The sequence below is a fragment of the Melozone crissalis genome, unplaced genomic scaffold (assembly GCF_028551555.1).
Source record: "Melozone crissalis strain CALT ecotype California unplaced genomic scaffold, PUWL_Pcris_2 ptg000008l_1, whole genome shotgun sequence".
Lineage (NCBI taxonomy): Eukaryota > Metazoa > Chordata > Aves > Passeriformes > Passerellidae > Melozone > Melozone crissalis.
Window position 1 is genome coordinate 13,101,165 of NW_026535786.1, and position 15,961 is coordinate 13,117,125.

Here is a 15,961-nt window from a genome sequence, read left to right on the forward strand (position 1 = left end):
GGTACAAGTGACATCAGCCCTTGAGCTCTCTGTTCCCATCATCTTGACAGCTTTCCTGATTCCCCCCACCACATCTACCAAGGTTCCCTTGGTCCCTAAAAAAATCCTGCTCTTTGTCCTCTCTCATATTTCTGACTCCTTTTGCTGCCTTCTGTAGTTTTACTCTTCAGGGAGATTTTCAGTGTTTGCGTCATTTGGATTTTCACCCTTTAGCTGACCTTTCCCTGGTTGAAATTTCTCTTCTGTTTTGTGCTTCCCAATTATACTAAACACATTCGTCAGGATTTGAAAAGGTCAGAGAGAGCCTGTGTGCCTGATGTAGCCCCTTCCAGAGCTTTCTACCTTCTGCTCCTTCCAGGTGAGGAAGCAGGGGGAGAAGCACAGAGAGCGAGACAAGCTGAGCGCCGACTTGTGCTGCTCCACCATGTCTGCACAGGGGGTTTCTCGGGATGACACAGTGAGGGATCACTGAGCAAGGTTTGTGCAGATGATTTGTACAAGTCCTGGGAGAGCTGGAATGAGAAGGCTGGAGTGTGACAGGAGCCTGGATAATCTCTGACAGAAAGCCCCATGTATATGAAATGGACAAAAGGCAGGGGGTTTGGCGTGTGCAGCCTGGTGACACACAGGGCTGTGGCATCTGACACAAACCTCGGCTGTGACACCGCTGCCCTCCTCCCACACCACGACCTCCTGGTGACAACAAGCCTTAACACAGCCCCATCCCTGTGCTGGTCCTCCAAACGCACACCGGCATCACTCCCAAACATGTGAAACACCTGTTGACTCTCCTAAACATGCTTACAAATTCACACACAAGACTCAAATATCCTGGCATGGAAAGCTTGGAGCAGCCTGGTTCATTGGCAAAGAGCTCACAGGAAATCTAGTGAAGAACTGACTCAAACCCTTCAGATATGTGTCCAAACTTGGCACAACCTGTTCTGGCCATCCTGCCGTGCTCAGGCTTGGTACTTTGTGTCCATTTGTCACCTGCTTCCATCCCTCATGCAGTGGCAGGTTGCTTCACAGCTCAGTGCTGTCTCTATTATTTCTTTCTCGTATTTTTTTTCTCCCAGGGTCAGTCACAGTCTTTCCTCATCGCTTTATGATGAAAAGTTTGATTGTTTTTGAGGATCTGAGGAAATTACTGTCTTGCTTCCTCATATTTCAGGCCCTGGAGTGGAAACTGTCTCTCTGTCATTGACTTTCTTCTCTCGCCCGTTGGTTGCTCAGCTGCTCCCTTCTGATTTGGTCTGTGCTTTCTGTTTGGTTCTTGATGGTGAAGGGAGATGTTCCCTGTGAAACGCTCGGCCCCTCAAAGGCACATCAGCTTCTTTCTTTAATTTTGCTGTCACATCCCTACCATTTCCAGACGCATCCCATCGATCCCTGGCAGAAACGCGCTTGGGGACGCGCTCAAAAGAGCCGGGCGATCCCTCAGCGGGTAAAACACACCTTGGAAGGATCCCCCTCCTCCCCCCCGCTTCCCCATCGCTCCTACCTCACCCATGTGTCCCAGGGGCTCTGCCCGTGAGGCTCGACCGAGCCCCGCCGGGGGTGCGCCTCGCTGGGGGTGCGCCTCGCCGGGGCCGCCCGCCCGTCCGTCCGTCCGTCCGTCTGCCGCCCCCCGCCCGGTACCGCGGCGGCCACGGGGGCCCGGGGCCCCGCAGCCCGGGGATGATGGATGCGGGGACGGGGGACGGGGGGCGGGACCGAGGGGCGGCATGTCCCCGCGGGCACTGCTGCGGGGCGGAAAGGCGAGGGGCGGCGGGGACGAGCCCCGGGGGGCGGCCCGGGGGAGGGGGATCCCGGGGGGCCTCCGCCCCCAAGGACGGACCGGTCCGGGGGTGGCGTTCGCCGGAGCGAGCTGGAGCGACGGGTCCCTTGGAGACACCTCTCTCCATGGCAACCTAATCGCTTCCTGTGAAGATCCCGAAATAACCGACGAGCCGGGGGAGCGGAGTCGAGCGGAGCCGAGCCGGGCCGGGCCGGGCCGGGCCGGGCGGGCGGCGGCGGGAGGCGGCGGGGGGCAGGTCCGGCGGGCCGGGAGCGGGGCTGCGGGAGCGCGGCGGGCGGGCAGGGAGCGGGAGGAGCCGTGGCCGCCGGGGCAGGGGGCTCCGGGCCGGCGGGACGCGCTGCCCCCGCCCGGCCGTGCCCTGCCCCGCCGCCCCGGCGCCCCCCGCGGGCCGCAGCGGGGCCACGGTGCCGGGCGCGCCCGTGCCAGCAGCCATGGGGTTAACGGGAGGCAGCGAGCGAGAGACACAGAGACGGAGAGAGAGAGAAAGAGGGGCTGGACCAGTCCTCGGCAGCTGTTTATTTCAAGGCATCTCTCGCTCCCTCTCCCTCAGCCAAGGCTCAGCCTCAGCAAACCTTCCTCCTCCTCCTCTTCCTCCTCCTCCTCCTCCTCTCCTTCCTTCGTCCTGGCCATGAGAAGCACGGGCAGCAGCAGCTGTGCTCCCCCAGCCCTGTGCTCCGCCGCCCCGGCTGCGCCCCGCTCGTCTCCCCGCAAGGTAAGTTCATCCTCTCGGCCCGGGCTTGGGGGACAGAGCGGGGACGGGGCTGCAGGGCCGGGGGGGAGGGGGGCTGCATGCCCGTCTCCAAGTCATCTCTCCCCGTCTCCTTCCCTGTGTCCTTTCTCCCCCTTTTTCTTTCCCCTTTCCCGATCTAGGTGCCCTGTCTCCTTCCAGCCGGCTGTCTCCTTCCTCCCCCCCTCCTTTTCCTCCTCTTTTAGTCGGGGGCAGGGGATGCCTGAGGTGCCGGGAGGGAGGGGGCACAGCCGAGGGATCGCTGCCTCTTACCCTCCAGCTCCGGGCTCCATCACAGACCTGTTGTGCTGGAGCACTGGAGCCTGCGCTGAGGAAGGCGACTTCAGCCAAATTGGCGCAGCTGGAGAAAGGAAACAGAGGGGTCAATCCCACCTCCTGCCTTGGCCAAGGGTGCACCATGCAAGAGAGAGCAATTCAGATGTGGAGACTCAGCACTTGGAGCACTTGGATGCCCGGGAACAGTAGGAAACTGGGAGGCAGAAGATTGTCAGACTCATGACATGTATTGCAGGCAGGCACTAGATGGCAGGGGACCGGCATCCTAGAGTGCTGCTTGGAATGGGGCCACACTCACAGTTCCCAAATGCAGGGAGACTTGAGCTCAGAGGACCATTGATGGGCTTCACACGCCCAATCCCTCGCTATGAAAACATCCAAATGCAGCATCACCCTTCCAGCCCTGCGTTCTGCCCCAGCCTAGGATCGCCATTCCCAGCCCGTAAGAGCTCACCCAGGCAGCCTGGCACGGGAATTCCTATCAGCAAGTCACTGAGCGCTGCAGGACCTGCACTGACTCAGGGCGAGCAGTGTGAGCCCCTCTGGGATCCTGCTGGATCCTCCTGGGTGCTGCCACCAGCCCTCTCAGCCTCAGACATCAGCCTGACGGGAGCCACTGCATTCCAGCTGCCAGCCCCCAAATTCAGCCAGCTCTGGGAGGTGCTGCCCCCAGCCCCACGCATAGCAGCAACTCTTTCCCTGGATGGGCTTGGCATCTCCACCCCAGCATTCGGATTCACAGTCCCAGCTGCCAAAACTCCTTCGAGTGCAGCAGAATTTTTCCCCTGGGTCATCTGCTCTGGGATTCCTCCCTTTCCCTGTCCCCACCCAGCCAAATCCAGCAGGGCATATCCATAACCCCTTTCCACCAACACCGGGGCTCCTGCTTCCTGCTGCCAGACCAGCAATGACTGCATCTCTGCCTCTTGGACCATGAACTCTGGGGCGTTCATGGCCCCTGAGGAAAATACAGGTGTGGTGTGCCCAGGGCATCACGCAGTGTGGGGGGGGTCTCGCTGCCAGTGCCTGAACTCGCTCTGCTCGGCGCTTGGAGAGAGCTGCTAGGTTCCGTGGTCCCAGATCACAGACTCCTATCAGTAGCTGTCACCACAGCCCTTAGTGCTGGCTGAGAGATTAAAAAATGACAGCCAAGCGAGCATTCCTTCTCTGTAAGGAGGGCTGGGTCCTCCTCAGGTTTGTTTTGATTTTTTCATCACTATTTCAAGTGGAATCGTTGCAGTGGGGGAGCTGGGCGAAGCAAGGATTTGCATGAAGCTCTCGGTGCTGCGGGGTTGCTAATGGTGAGCGTTATTCAGCCAGCAGTAAGTTTCATAATCTTGGCCCAGCTCTTGTGAATGTTCCATTTTTCAGGGTCATGAGCCTCTTTACCCTTCTTCCATCCCTTCCCCCTCTCCCCAAACTGGTTGGCAATTTCATTGTTCCAGTGGAATATATCCGTCATGTGAGGTCATCGCTGCATAAGGAGAGGTGATTGATTGCTTAGGTCGCTGGGGCCTGTCCCATGCTGGGCTTTGAATGCTGGTTTGGAGACCTTGACCCGGACTCTGTGCTCGAAGGCGAGGCGGTGTGGGGTGCGGAGGGGCACGGTGATGCATTCCCGGCAGCTCGAGCCGCCGAGCAAACAGACTGCTGCATTCTGAACTAGCTGGAGCGCTCTGAGAGCAGACAGCTTCATTCCTAGAGGCACAGTATCACAGCAGTCAAGCTCTAGATGTTACAAAAATACAGATAGATCATCATCTGCCAGCTGAGCCAGACAGAATCGGGTGCAACTCTTTTCCCATCCCCGGATGGAAAGAGCCTCTACCCGCTCCTCACTAACGCGGCTTGTGTGCGCTTGGCTTCATCCAACTGCTCTCCAGTCAGAGCTGATCTCGGCCAGGCATCGAGAAAGCTGTGAGATTCTCAGATTTTAAGGCCAGAGGGACCATTTTGATCATCAAGACTGACCTACAGCAGAGCACAGGCCAGAGAATTTCACCAATTTAATTTCCTGCGCCAAGCCCATAACTTCTGATTGAACTGTAGCATCTCTTTTAGGAATAGAGCCAGGCAAAGGCTGCAGGCAGTAGGGAACACACCACCTGCCTAGGTGAATTGTGCTGGTGTGTGACCCTCTTTATTAATAGTATTGTTCCTCATTTGAATTTGTCAAACTTCAGCATTTTGTAACAGAAGGTTACAGATTGCACTTGATGCGAGGGAGCTACAGCACACGGCTGGCACCTTGGTTCTTTTATTCCTGTGATGCCTTTTTTATTTGGATAGGATTTATCTATGGCATATGAGAATCCTGAACATGGAGAAAGAGTAAGCGAATCCTAGGTCTTTCCTGGGGCACAGCAGTATCTGAGCTCCAGAGCCCAGGGTGTCACATTCAGGGTTTATTCAGAGCTCCCTGCTCTGAGCAGGAGTGCAGCAGGCTCTGCTCCTAGCCATTAGGTAGGATGTAAATTCCCAGTCCCCCTTAGTGAACTGCTGTGTATGCTTTGGGGCATGGCTCCTGAGATCTGCTCTCTCATGTCCCAGCAGCGGCTGGTCCATGCTGCAGGAGACTTACAAAGAGGGAGGAAGCACAGATGGGTGTGGGGAACAGCAGCAGGATTCATGCTTCCATCCTGCAAATGCATGAGAGCAGCTCCTAGCAGATTAGCCCCAGTCTGGAGTGATGGTGGGGTCCATATGCAGCAGCAAAGAACAGTGTAATTCTTACTCACTGCTTTCAAGCACCAGGATTCACAAACTGAGCTCAATGAAGTGCCCCGGGGAAATAGCTTTGTCATTCACACTCTGTCATCTGTGCATCACAGGACCGGAACGCTGAGATGAGGGCTCTGTACCTACAGTGAAAGTATACAGGTTTCCTGTTCAGACTCTGGAAGTAGCCCTGTCCAGTTTTATTGGCATTAGACCTGGGAAACACATGAAAGCAAGGGCCTTGCCATGAGGTACTGGTGCAGAAATTCAATCTCTCTGCTCTGGCACACAAAGGCTTACCTAGAATGGTATAAGGTGGGATTTATACTCCCAGGTAGTGAGAGCATTGGCATCCCCTCCTCTGCTCTGAAGGCCTACCAGTTTATTCAGGATCCACACAGGGAGCTGCATGCAGAGCTGAAGGAAGGGCATGTGTTACTCTTGCCCTCCAACACAGCAGGGTTAGTGCCCAGGACACAATCCTGCTGCCGTGGCTGGCCACAGAGTGCCCCAGACATGCTTTGTCTGCCTTTTAGTCAATAATCCACAGGGACATCCATGCTCCATTTCAAACATAAACGCTCCAAGCATGCTGGAATCCAGCCTGCACTGCCTGGTATTTTCACCTGAAACATTCCTTTGCTGCCACACCCTCCATGCCATGGGAGACACCTCTGTCCAGCTCCCAGCTCCTCCACAATCAGTCCAGGGTGTGCCAGTGCAGGACACAGTCTTTGGCCACGATTAACAAACCAGAATGTGTGGACAGAGACCAACCAACTTGGCATCATCCCTGCACTCATCTGGAGCCACCTTTGGGATGGGGACATCGGGAATCACCAGCTCTTCATTCTAGGCAGGAGAACCCATGCACAGCAGTGTCTCCAGTCTGAGGCTTGCACTTCCATGTATGGGCTGTGCCCTCCTTGCACATGGGGCGGTCAGTGCTGGGGCTCACCCCTCCTCAGTTCATTCTGTAGCCATCCAGGATCTGGCTCTGTTGGGTATCTTATTCCCAAGTTTTCAACCCTGGAATTCCATAGACTGGGTGTCATTGCTGGAGCTCGCAATCTCAGCTTAGAAGAACAAGATGTCTCCATTATGAGATCTCTCAACCATGTCTCCATTATGAGATGTCCCAACAAGGAGAGCGCAGCGACCCCAGCATTCCTACCCCCAGGCACATTTCTGAGGGCAGAGCCATCTGTTAGGAGGAGTGCTAGAGCTTACACGTGCACCACTACTGTGCCACACTTCCCTGTGGGACAGGCACTGAGGTCTGCCTGCACCTGGAGAAGGTCCCCCCTGCTGGCATGGCACTGTCCAGCCCCACATCTCCTGCTTCCCGATGCAAAACAGCCCCCTGCCCCCTGAAGATTTGAGCTGTGCCACAAGCAGAGCAGGCTCTTCATCCCAGGGAACTGCTGTCCTGTGGTGAGTGCCAGGCATGGCCCCAGGCACTCCAAGCCATCTTCAAACCTCTCCTGCAACTCGTGTGCCCTCCAGCCTGGGGATTCACACAAGGAGGTTCTCCATGCTTGGAATTCCTTCCCTTTCAAAGTCCAAAATAAATTCTGTCATGGATTTCTGTTGCCAGACATGATCTTCCACGGCATCGTGATCATAATCCAGATGGCCAAGATCTCGCCAGTATCTGGGTTCAGAAGAAACTTGCTCCATTCTGCTGCCTCTCTGCAGAGCTGCATCTTAATACTGAGTCCCCTCCAAGGCTTAGAGGTTCAGGAGCAAAGAACAAAGAAATGCTGAGAATAGCTGCTCTTTTCTCCTCATCTTCATCTCAGGATCCCTCCAGAGACTGATCTTGCCCCGGAGGGAGGGGCAGGGCACATTAGCCAACAATTCTTTTTTTTTCTGTGAACTTTGTTTAAATATTTAACAGAAGGAAACTAAAAATATCCCCGGTTAATGCAGCAGGAGCTAGACAGCTACTTAGTCTTGGGTGCCCTTCCTCCCCGGCCCCTCTTCTCAGGTGTACATCACAGCAAGCCCTGGGTTCTTCCCTTAGGAAGAGGAAGTCTCCCACGCAGGAGGGGCTGCAGTTTTTGGTCAGGGCATGGGGTGAGCCGGGCGGATGGCAGTAACCCCTTGGAAGCCGGGAGGTGCAGCACAGCTGGCTGAGGGCTGGAGGAGCAGCGTTGGCCTCTGCACTGACTCCCTCAGCCCAGCATGCCTGTTTCTCCATCCCGGCAGCCGCAGGAGGGCATGACCGTGGGCTGTCGGCATTCGTGCTCTCCTTTTCACCATGATGAAGGAGCAGGCTGAACATCTCGCAGGATGTTTTCTTTCGTCCTGTGCGTGCGGTTGCAGGAGGATGCGGGGTCAGGCACACAAGAGCTCACAGGGGAAGGGCCGGCACGGCGCTGTGCCCGGCCGGGGGAAGGGGGGCAGCGGCAAGGGCAGCCGTGCCGACACCGGGCTGATGCCGGAGGGTGCCGAGCGTCCGGGGCAGAAAGGACCTGACCTCGCTCCGTGCTTGTGTTGCTCAGCCGTGGGAGACGGGAGACAAAAGGGAGGAATAGGGGAGAAAGGGAGGGATGGGACAGCGCAGAGGACATTAAGACACGGAGTGTGGGAAGGTAATTTCATGTTAGCTAAGAGCAAAGTAAATACTAAATATTTGATAGGCATATTTTTTCTCTTAAATTCTTTAGTGAGGCTGGACTTTTTCTCGCTGATTCACTCTTTCTCAGTCGTCTTGGTTTACCACTCTCATGCTTCCCCTCTCGCTCCCTCGCTCTGGCACACAATGAAGAGGCTCTTTTTTAATAAATGGATTACACACTCCACACTATAAATAAACACAGGAATTAAGATTCCAACTTGTTCCAGCGATAAGCAAACAAAGATGCTGAATCCCCCTCTCGGCCCTAAGACAGGAGAGTCCCCGGGGAAGCTGCGCATGTGCCTGGGCACGTGTGCTCCGGAGATCGCTCCCTGCTTTTGGGAGCATCTGCTAAGGCATGTGTGTCTGGGGGGACCTGGCATGGGGATGGGGACCATGCACCTCCGTGCATGGGGGGCGCGGGAGCAGGAGAGGGTGCACGTGTGTGTGCGTGGACTCTCCTTATCCTGCCAGCCGGGAGCTCACCTGGGGTGGCACACACTGCCTGCAAGGACAGAGCCGTCACCACTGCGTGGGGGGACACTGACAGCCCTCCCTTTTGGTTCCCAGTGAAGAAGATGAGACAAGATCCTGACTGAGCAAAGACACTGTTGCATCTGAGATGGAGCCCAGTGCCTGGTAGGTTCGCAGCTTCCCACACTGGCAGGTGAGGCGGGAAGAAAACAGGAGTGTGGGTGGTGGGCTGCTCCCGGCTGCTTGGCCTTTCAAAGGAGGAACGTTTAGATCAGGCTCTCTTCTTCTTCCCCCCGCCCCGCAGCAGGATGCCTCCACTCCTCTCCCGCATCCACTCCCTGCAGCTGTGGCATCTCCTCCTCGTCGTCTTGGCCGTCCCTCCTCCCGGCACATGGTCTCTCCGCTCTCGGGGCCCCGCAGCCCCTCGGCCTCTTTGCACCCGCCGCAGCCCCTCGGCCCCACGGTCCATTTGCATCTGGGAAAGGACCTCACAGCCGGAGCGGGATTCCCGCTCGGATTCCGGCTCGGATTCCCGCTCGGATTCCCGCTCGGCCGTGCCGCGCCAGCGGGCCGTGCCCGCGCGGGGAGCGGAGCTGCGGCATGTGGTGCGGCTGAGGCGCCAGGCCGCGGGCGCCCGGCCCGCCACGCCCTCGGGCTTCGAGGACGGCATGCCCTCCTCCCAGTACCCCTGGGCCATCGTGTGGGGCCCCACGGTGTCGGATGAGGACGGAGGGGACACAAACTCAGCCAACCCGGGCTTCCCGCCGCTGGGATACACCTTCGTCTCGCCGCACGGGATGGCGACGGCGCAGCCCAACTCCCACTCGCTCCTGCACAACGCGGGGCTCAACCTGCGCGAGACCCCGGCCACCCTGCGGCCCTTCCTGTTCGGGCCCCGCGGGGAAGGTAAATCTGCTGCTTTCACTCCCAGTCCCCGGCAGGAGCAGCTCCTTCTGCAAAACTCATCGGGGACCTCCCTTGCCCTGCTGCTCCCTGGGGACCCGAGGGAGCGGCCATCACAAGCCCCACTCCTCTGTCTCGCAGGTGTGGACCCCCAGCTGTACGTCACCATCACCATCTCCATAATCATTGTCCTGGTTGCCACTGGAATCATATTCAAGTTCTGGTGAGTGGGGTTTGGGCCAATGGAGGCTCTCACTGGGCCAGTGTCCGCAGGAAGACTGTGTGGGCTTGGGACCCATTTGTCCCAGGGGTGCAGATCTGGCGCTGCAATCCCTTGCAAGGTTTGGCACTCAGCCACGCTGGGCTCTAATGCTGAGTGTAGAGGGGTCCATCCCACAAACCTCTCATCAAGGGCTGGGGCTTGTCTCTTTACCTCACCCCTTGTTCTCTCCAAAGCTGGGACCGAAATCAGAAGCGCCGGCGTCACTCGGGGCAGCAGAGCAGCGGGAGGCAGCAGGAGAGCCAGCAGCCCCTCACAGACCTCTCCCCCACCACCGTCAGCATCCTGGGGCCCTACGGCGACCCCCTGACCCCCACGCCTGAGGCGGAGGAGTCCAGGAGGGTGCAGGGCCAGGAGGGTGCAGAGAAACTGGGTGGCCACGGGAAGAATGCAGCATTCCAGCTCAACCGGTGAGTGCCCAGTGAGCTGGGGCAGGAGGGGCTGGCAGGGGACAGGGGGACGGGCACACTGAGACAGGGCAAAGCTGACGTTGGCTAGCAAGAGGGGGGCTTGGGGCAGTTTAAGCACTCATTAATTCCCAATTCCCTCTTTCTCCAGAATCCCACTGGTGAACCTGTGACGCTCCCGGGAGAGGCTGAGCTGGCTCCCCCACCCTCTGTCACCGCTGGCGAGCGCGGACTCTCCCCGCCTCTGCTGCCCCAGGAAAAAAAGCAACCTCCTTGTGCCACGGCCCACCACCACCACCATCACCTTTATTAACTAACCCCACCGGGATGTGCCTGGAAAAATGGACGAGCTGGGCCTCCTTAGCCTCCTGCTGGGGGAAGGCTGGGGACCCGCCCTGCCCACGCAGGACAGGGTGACGAGAGAGCAGAATGGTGGGAGGGAAGACAGCTGGTGGTGGTGTGAAATCCTGACCTCCCCAGCCCCTCTTCTAGCATACGTGCACAGACACACTTGGATCTCCATGACTCTCTCACCAGTGCATGCCTGACATCGGGGGTAGGCAAGGTGGAAAGGCGTACCCCTGTCCCCGTGGGCCCTCACCCTCCGTGTGTCCCTTCCCGTGTCGTGTGCTTTGCAGTGAATGTCTGGAGTTCAGTGGCTGCAGGATTGCCCGCCAGGTGTCTCGGATGGTGGTGACTTCGTCTGTTCCTGAGACCTTGGCCGTTCTGAGAGTCCCAAGGGTGGGTGAAGCTTGGGCAGAAGAGGCTCACAGAGCACCTGGGCCCTCTCAACAACCCATTTCCTTGAAGGAAACATTATCTTCCCCCTAGATGGAAGATAGTCACATCTTTCCAGTTTCTCTCTGCCTAACGCTCCTTTGGGTTTTTTTCTCTTCAGCTTGTATCTCTCTTCCTCTCTCCGTCCGCAGTTTTCCCCCTCAGTTCCCACCCCCATGCCACTTCTCTTGCCAGTTAAAGTTGGAAATGATTCCTTTAGCTTTCCAAATGTTTTGATCTTTGAAAGCCTCCTTGCTGTTCCTCTGCACCCCTTCAGTCTCCTTCAGCAAGGTTTTTCTGAATAACACCAGTCTGTGATGATGCTTTCCAGAAAATCCAAGGTGAAGCCCTCTGCTCACCGTGTTTCTTAGCAAATGTCCTGCACACAGCTAAAACGTGGAATGCAGACATTGCTGGGCATGAGGAACTTGAATTTTGCTGGGCTCAGGAAGAGATTTGCTTTCAGATACTCCTGGCACAGGCAACAAGGCAGCAGACGGGACTCTGCACCTGGGATGACCGAGAGCAGTTTAGAGTTGATCCTGGGAGCACGGGAAGGGTTGCCATGTACTGCTGCTAGGTCTCTCCTGGAGTGCAAGGTGACTGGAAACCCACGAGGCAGTGCTCACCAAGAGCATGAGAGAGGGGTATCTGGGCTCCCAGATGAAGCTTCATTCAGTCCCCCAGCTGGTTAGAAACTGAAAGCAATGGCACAAGTCATCTGTCCAAATTGGTTGCCTGCGCATGTCCTTCAGGGCTGTGGTGTTCTGTGGGGCTGGCAGCCACACTGTCACTTACCTGTGTGAGCAAGATCCATGCATCTCCACCTCTTCCAGGCATGGACCCATGGGTGTCACTTTGAGGATGTGTGAGATGGCAAATTTCAGCTTAATGGCAATAGTTCCTCTTAGCTTTTATGGACAACTTCAAATCAATCAAAACCCCACACTGACAACCACTGAGGTGAAAAGATGAACATTTAGATAAGGCTGCCCCTACAGTGTACAAACACCTTTAGCTGCTGGACTGATGTGGCCAGAGGCAGGAAAATCACCCACAATTTGAAAGCCCTAATGCACTATACAAGGTCTCTGACAAAAGTGATCTTGGAGAGAGGGAAACAGCCTTTCATCCTTTATCTCTGCATAAAAAGCCTGTTCTTTATAGGACAAAGCACAGGGAATTTCATAAGAGGCCTGGTTCTGCCCGTTTACCCAGCTGAACCATTAGGTGTTCTTGGGTCCCATCTGACTCACTGTGAAGGGCATTTAAATCAGAGTGTAAATTACAATAAGCTTCCCAAAAACAGTAGAGATTTGGAGAAAATGACAGGTCAAATAAAATTACTGGCTTATTAAAAGCACAGAGTGGCTGAAAGATGTAGGTGGAAAAGGACTCTGGAGATCTCTAGTCTAAGCACAGGCTGATTCTGTGCTTACAGCAGGGGATATTAGTGCTTTACCCTAGATCGATCTGTTACTGAGCCTGTTCTTATTCAGGATCCATGCAAGGCTTGGGTGGACATTTAAGCTGCAGATGGACATGGAAGGACTAGTGGCAGTTCCTGCTCGCTGCCCCATTCATTGCTGTTCCCCCTCTCCCTGGCACGTCCCCGCTGGGGAAGGACATCTGCAGGAGGCTGCGCTGCTGATTGCTGGCAATTTGCAATACCTTCAACTGGTTGAAGTAATTTTCCAGACCAGATTAATTAGATTGTTCTTTGATCAACAGCATTTGTTGAAACAAGGCCAGAGTTTAGACTCTTCCACTTCAGTGGCTGTCCTTGGACTTTCCACATGCTGCATGGAGAGAAGGTTTGTAAGAAAGTGGCAGGGGACGACAGGAGGCATAGTGAAAACATTTTCCAACACTTGATGTGGAGAAGCCCTGAGCTCTCCTGGGAAAGTTTTTGTAAATTCTGCAAACAAATCAGATTTTGGTGGTTTGGGGTTTTTTTCCTCCCCCTTTTACATGTCTCTGGTTTTGGTAAAAGTAACTCCAGGGAGAGAAACCTTTCATGGATACTGTGGTAAGGGGAAAGCTGGTGAAGCTGTGTACAGAAAATTCTTACAACAACAGAGGCTTGGGTATAATGAACATCTTTTCTAAGAACAATTTTCCTAGCCAAATACATTTTTATGATAGTCATTCAATTTCTCACCCAAAACAGGTTAGATACAGGGAAACAACTTCATTGTTCTGCCCAAGCATTCATTGCTATGCTTTGTCCCTGGAACAAAACACTCAGAACACATGTGGACACACAAGCTTCTTCCAGTTAATAAATAATCTCACTGGATCTGTTTTCCCCATGACTGGAGCCTTATAAACCATCTTCTCCTACAGAGACTGAAGCCAGAGCATGCCTGAGGTCTTTACCCTGGCCCAGGGTAATATTTTGTAGGATGTGCACATGGATGGGTTGATAGTACCAAGTCAGGGCAGAGGACAGCTCCTTCTTAGTCACAGCCCATCAGGTTTCCCTGTCTTCTACATGAATGGAGGAGAATGATTGTTTTTTCTTTCCATTAGAAACAGAAAGTTTTTTCTTTCCATTAGAGAGAAAAGCATGCAGGGAAACCAACTGGAAGTGTTCATAGTCTTGGGCTTATTCTGCCCAACATTTCTATGCTGTTGAAAGGGAACATCCAGGCGGGCCAAGTGAGATGAAGTGACTGTGTCTCTGCTGAGCTCCTGCAGCGCCCTGGCTTTTTACCACAAGGGTGGTCTCTCTGTGGGCACAGTGGAAGGGAGGGAAGTTCCTGATTTGAAGCAGGAGCTGGAGTCTCCCTCTTTACCCAAGAGAGTGGTATGACCACAAGGCCAAATCCTGCTTGGGCTTTCCCATCTGGCTGGTTGCAGTTGGCAGGCAGGGGAGCAGACCTCTGGTGTGTGTATCCACACCTCTCCTCCAGTCCACTTTCCAGGGGCTAACATCCAGCCAAGCATCCCAAAATTCAGAGAGGGCTATCTACCTCTTCCTCAATGGCACCCAAGTGCCCTTGCAAATCTGGTCCCTTCATTTCCCACTCCACTTCCCAATGAAGAAAAATGCTTGGAAAGGAGTGGTTTGTTCATTCCCTGCAAGTTCTCAAACAGGACCACCTTGAGACTGTTCTGAATTAAACTGTTTTGTTTATCACTCTGACAAACCACATCTGTGGCACAGCCTTAGAGCTGAGACCTGCAGCACAAAAGTCCTGGGTCAAACTCCAGCTCCCCAGCTGCATCCCTGCTAATGTCCCACTGTAGTCCTGGCCCTACCCTGGCAGGACCATAGAGAGAGGTCCCCTCCCTTCACCAACTGCTGGCTCTCTACTCCTCTTTTCCTGTTGTTTTCCCTCTCCCACTGTTTTCCCTCTTCCCATTCTTGTCCTGTACCATGGTCTCCCTCCTGGTTCTCTCTCTCTTCCTACTGTTTCACTTTCCCTGCTCCTCTCTTGTTGTCCCTTTGCCACTCGGTCTCGTTCTGCCCCGTCTCCCATCCTCCCCTCCAGCCTCCTCCTGCTCCTCTGCTCAGTCTCGCTCTTCCCCTCCCCTGCCCTTGTGCGCTGTGATATATATTTTTGTAGGATTTCTCTTCTTGTGGTGAAATATTCAAATCTTGTGGGATGTTAGTTTCAACATTTTTAAATAAAACTTTGCAAAATATTGAAAGCAGACCTCTTGCATCTGTGGAAGGTGCCACACTGGAAAAACCAGGGCGGGATGAGAGGGGCACCCTGGGCAGATCCCATTGGGATGGGGGCTCACACTGCTGGCATCCCACATTCTCGTCTTGGGAGTAGAGGGGGCAATTTGGCCCCGTGTCCATCTCCCTCGGTCTCTCTGCCCACTGAAGGGGCCCTTTGGCCAACGTCCGGCATTTCCATGGGAGGTGGTGCCTGGTGGAGGACGAGCCCTCCTTCACTCCCACCGAAGCAGCTGTCCCGCCTGTGGAGCTGCTGCCTCCCAGGCACGGCCTGGGGCTGCTGGTCCCGCTGGGGGCCGGGGTGTCGGGGCGGGGTGACAGCAGCCGAGGGGAAGGGACGGAGGGAGGGACACGCAGCCCTGCAGGCGCACCAGCCTCCCTCACTGTTCCCCGCGGCTGCCTCCGCAATTTCTATTTACAGCCCTGCTGCCTCCCCTCCTGGCCACAGTGCTGCTGCTGCTGCTGCTGCTGCTGCTGGTTTCCAGGGCTGCTCTGTAATTAAGCATCCTTGTCTCCTGCAACTCCTCCACTTCCAGCGGCAATCGGGGCTGGGGCACGCCAGCCTTGATGGCCACTCCAAGGGCTGCTCCCTGGCAATGGCTGGATGCATGCTGGGGATGGGGATGGTTCCCAGCCCCTGCTCACTCTGTCCTGTCTGAGTCCTTTGGGCACTGGAGGTGTCCCAGATCCTCTGCTTTACTGTTGGAGGAAGGAGCAGGTTTTGCAGACCAGACCTGGCCTGGGACTGTGGGGTTTCTGCCACTGCTGCAGGGCCAGGCCCTCCACATGGCACCCTGCACCCTGGACAGGATCTCTGTGGTTGGTGGTGGCCCCAGGGCCATCAGAGAGCAGACACACTCCTGTGGTGGCTGTTCTGGAGTACAGGCACACAAGAGGCTGGACAGCCCCTCTTCTGCCCCTGTGCTGAGTATGGGAGGGCAGAGACCTTCACCCCTGTTCTTTAGGTGGAAGATCCTCTCCAGCCAACAGCTTTGGGGCTGGGCAAGCTGGAGAGACTTGACAGAGGTGGTGATGGGTTCTCATTGTGCTGAATTTGCACTCATGTACTCATTGGTGCACTGAGATGTTTTGCACAAACCTCATCTGCTTCCAGCCAGAGCTTCAGCCCTTCCTGCTGACTTCTCTCTGTCATCAGATGCTTTTCCTCTGGTGCCCTCTCTGCACAGGCTGGGGCTGCAGGCGCTCAGCCAAACATACCCTTTTTCACCAGGACTCACTCTCTGACTCACAGGAGAAGCTCCA

At 55.6% G+C, this 15,961-nt stretch overlaps 1 protein-coding gene across 6 annotated transcripts; it reads left to right on the top strand.

The window, feature by feature from the left end:
* The first annotated feature begins 759 nt into the window (after positions 1–759).
* PIANP (PILR alpha associated neural protein) lies at positions 760–14,664 on the top strand. Of its 6 annotated transcripts, none has more exons than XM_054269761.1 (7): positions 760–1,447; positions 2,352–2,513; positions 8,737–8,805; positions 8,945–9,546; positions 9,685–9,766; positions 10,000–10,233; positions 10,382–14,664. In XM_054269761.1, exons 3-7 carry the CDS (start codon positions 8,789–8,791, stop codon positions 10,401–10,403), a joined length of 957 nt encoding a protein of 318 aa, XP_054125736.1. In that variant the 5' UTR covers positions 760–1,447; positions 2,352–2,513; positions 8,737–8,788; the 3' UTR covers positions 10,404–14,664. The 6 variants fall into 6 exon arrangements, with proteins under 6 accessions (XP_054125736.1, XP_054125735.1, XP_054125738.1 ...); XM_054269760.1 differs by lacking the exon at positions 760–1,447 and adding an exon at positions 1,987–2,036; XM_054269763.1 differs by lacking the exon at positions 760–1,447 and having other exon boundaries at positions 2,214–2,513; positions 8,737–8,833.
* The last annotated feature ends 1,297 nt before the right edge of the window (positions 14,665–15,961 follow it).

Bases quoted from the DNA above. Each gene is read 5' to 3' on its own strand.
- PIANP (XM_054269761.1), top strand. The intron at 9,547-9,684 runs GTAAATCTGCTG...TCTGTCTCGCAG, and splicing joins GTTCGGGCCCCGCGGGGAAG to GTGTGGACCCCCAGCTGTAC. The intron at 10,234-10,381 runs GTGAGTGCCCAG...CTCTTTCTCCAG, and splicing joins GCAGCATTCCAGCTCAACCG to AATCCCACTGGTGAACCTGT.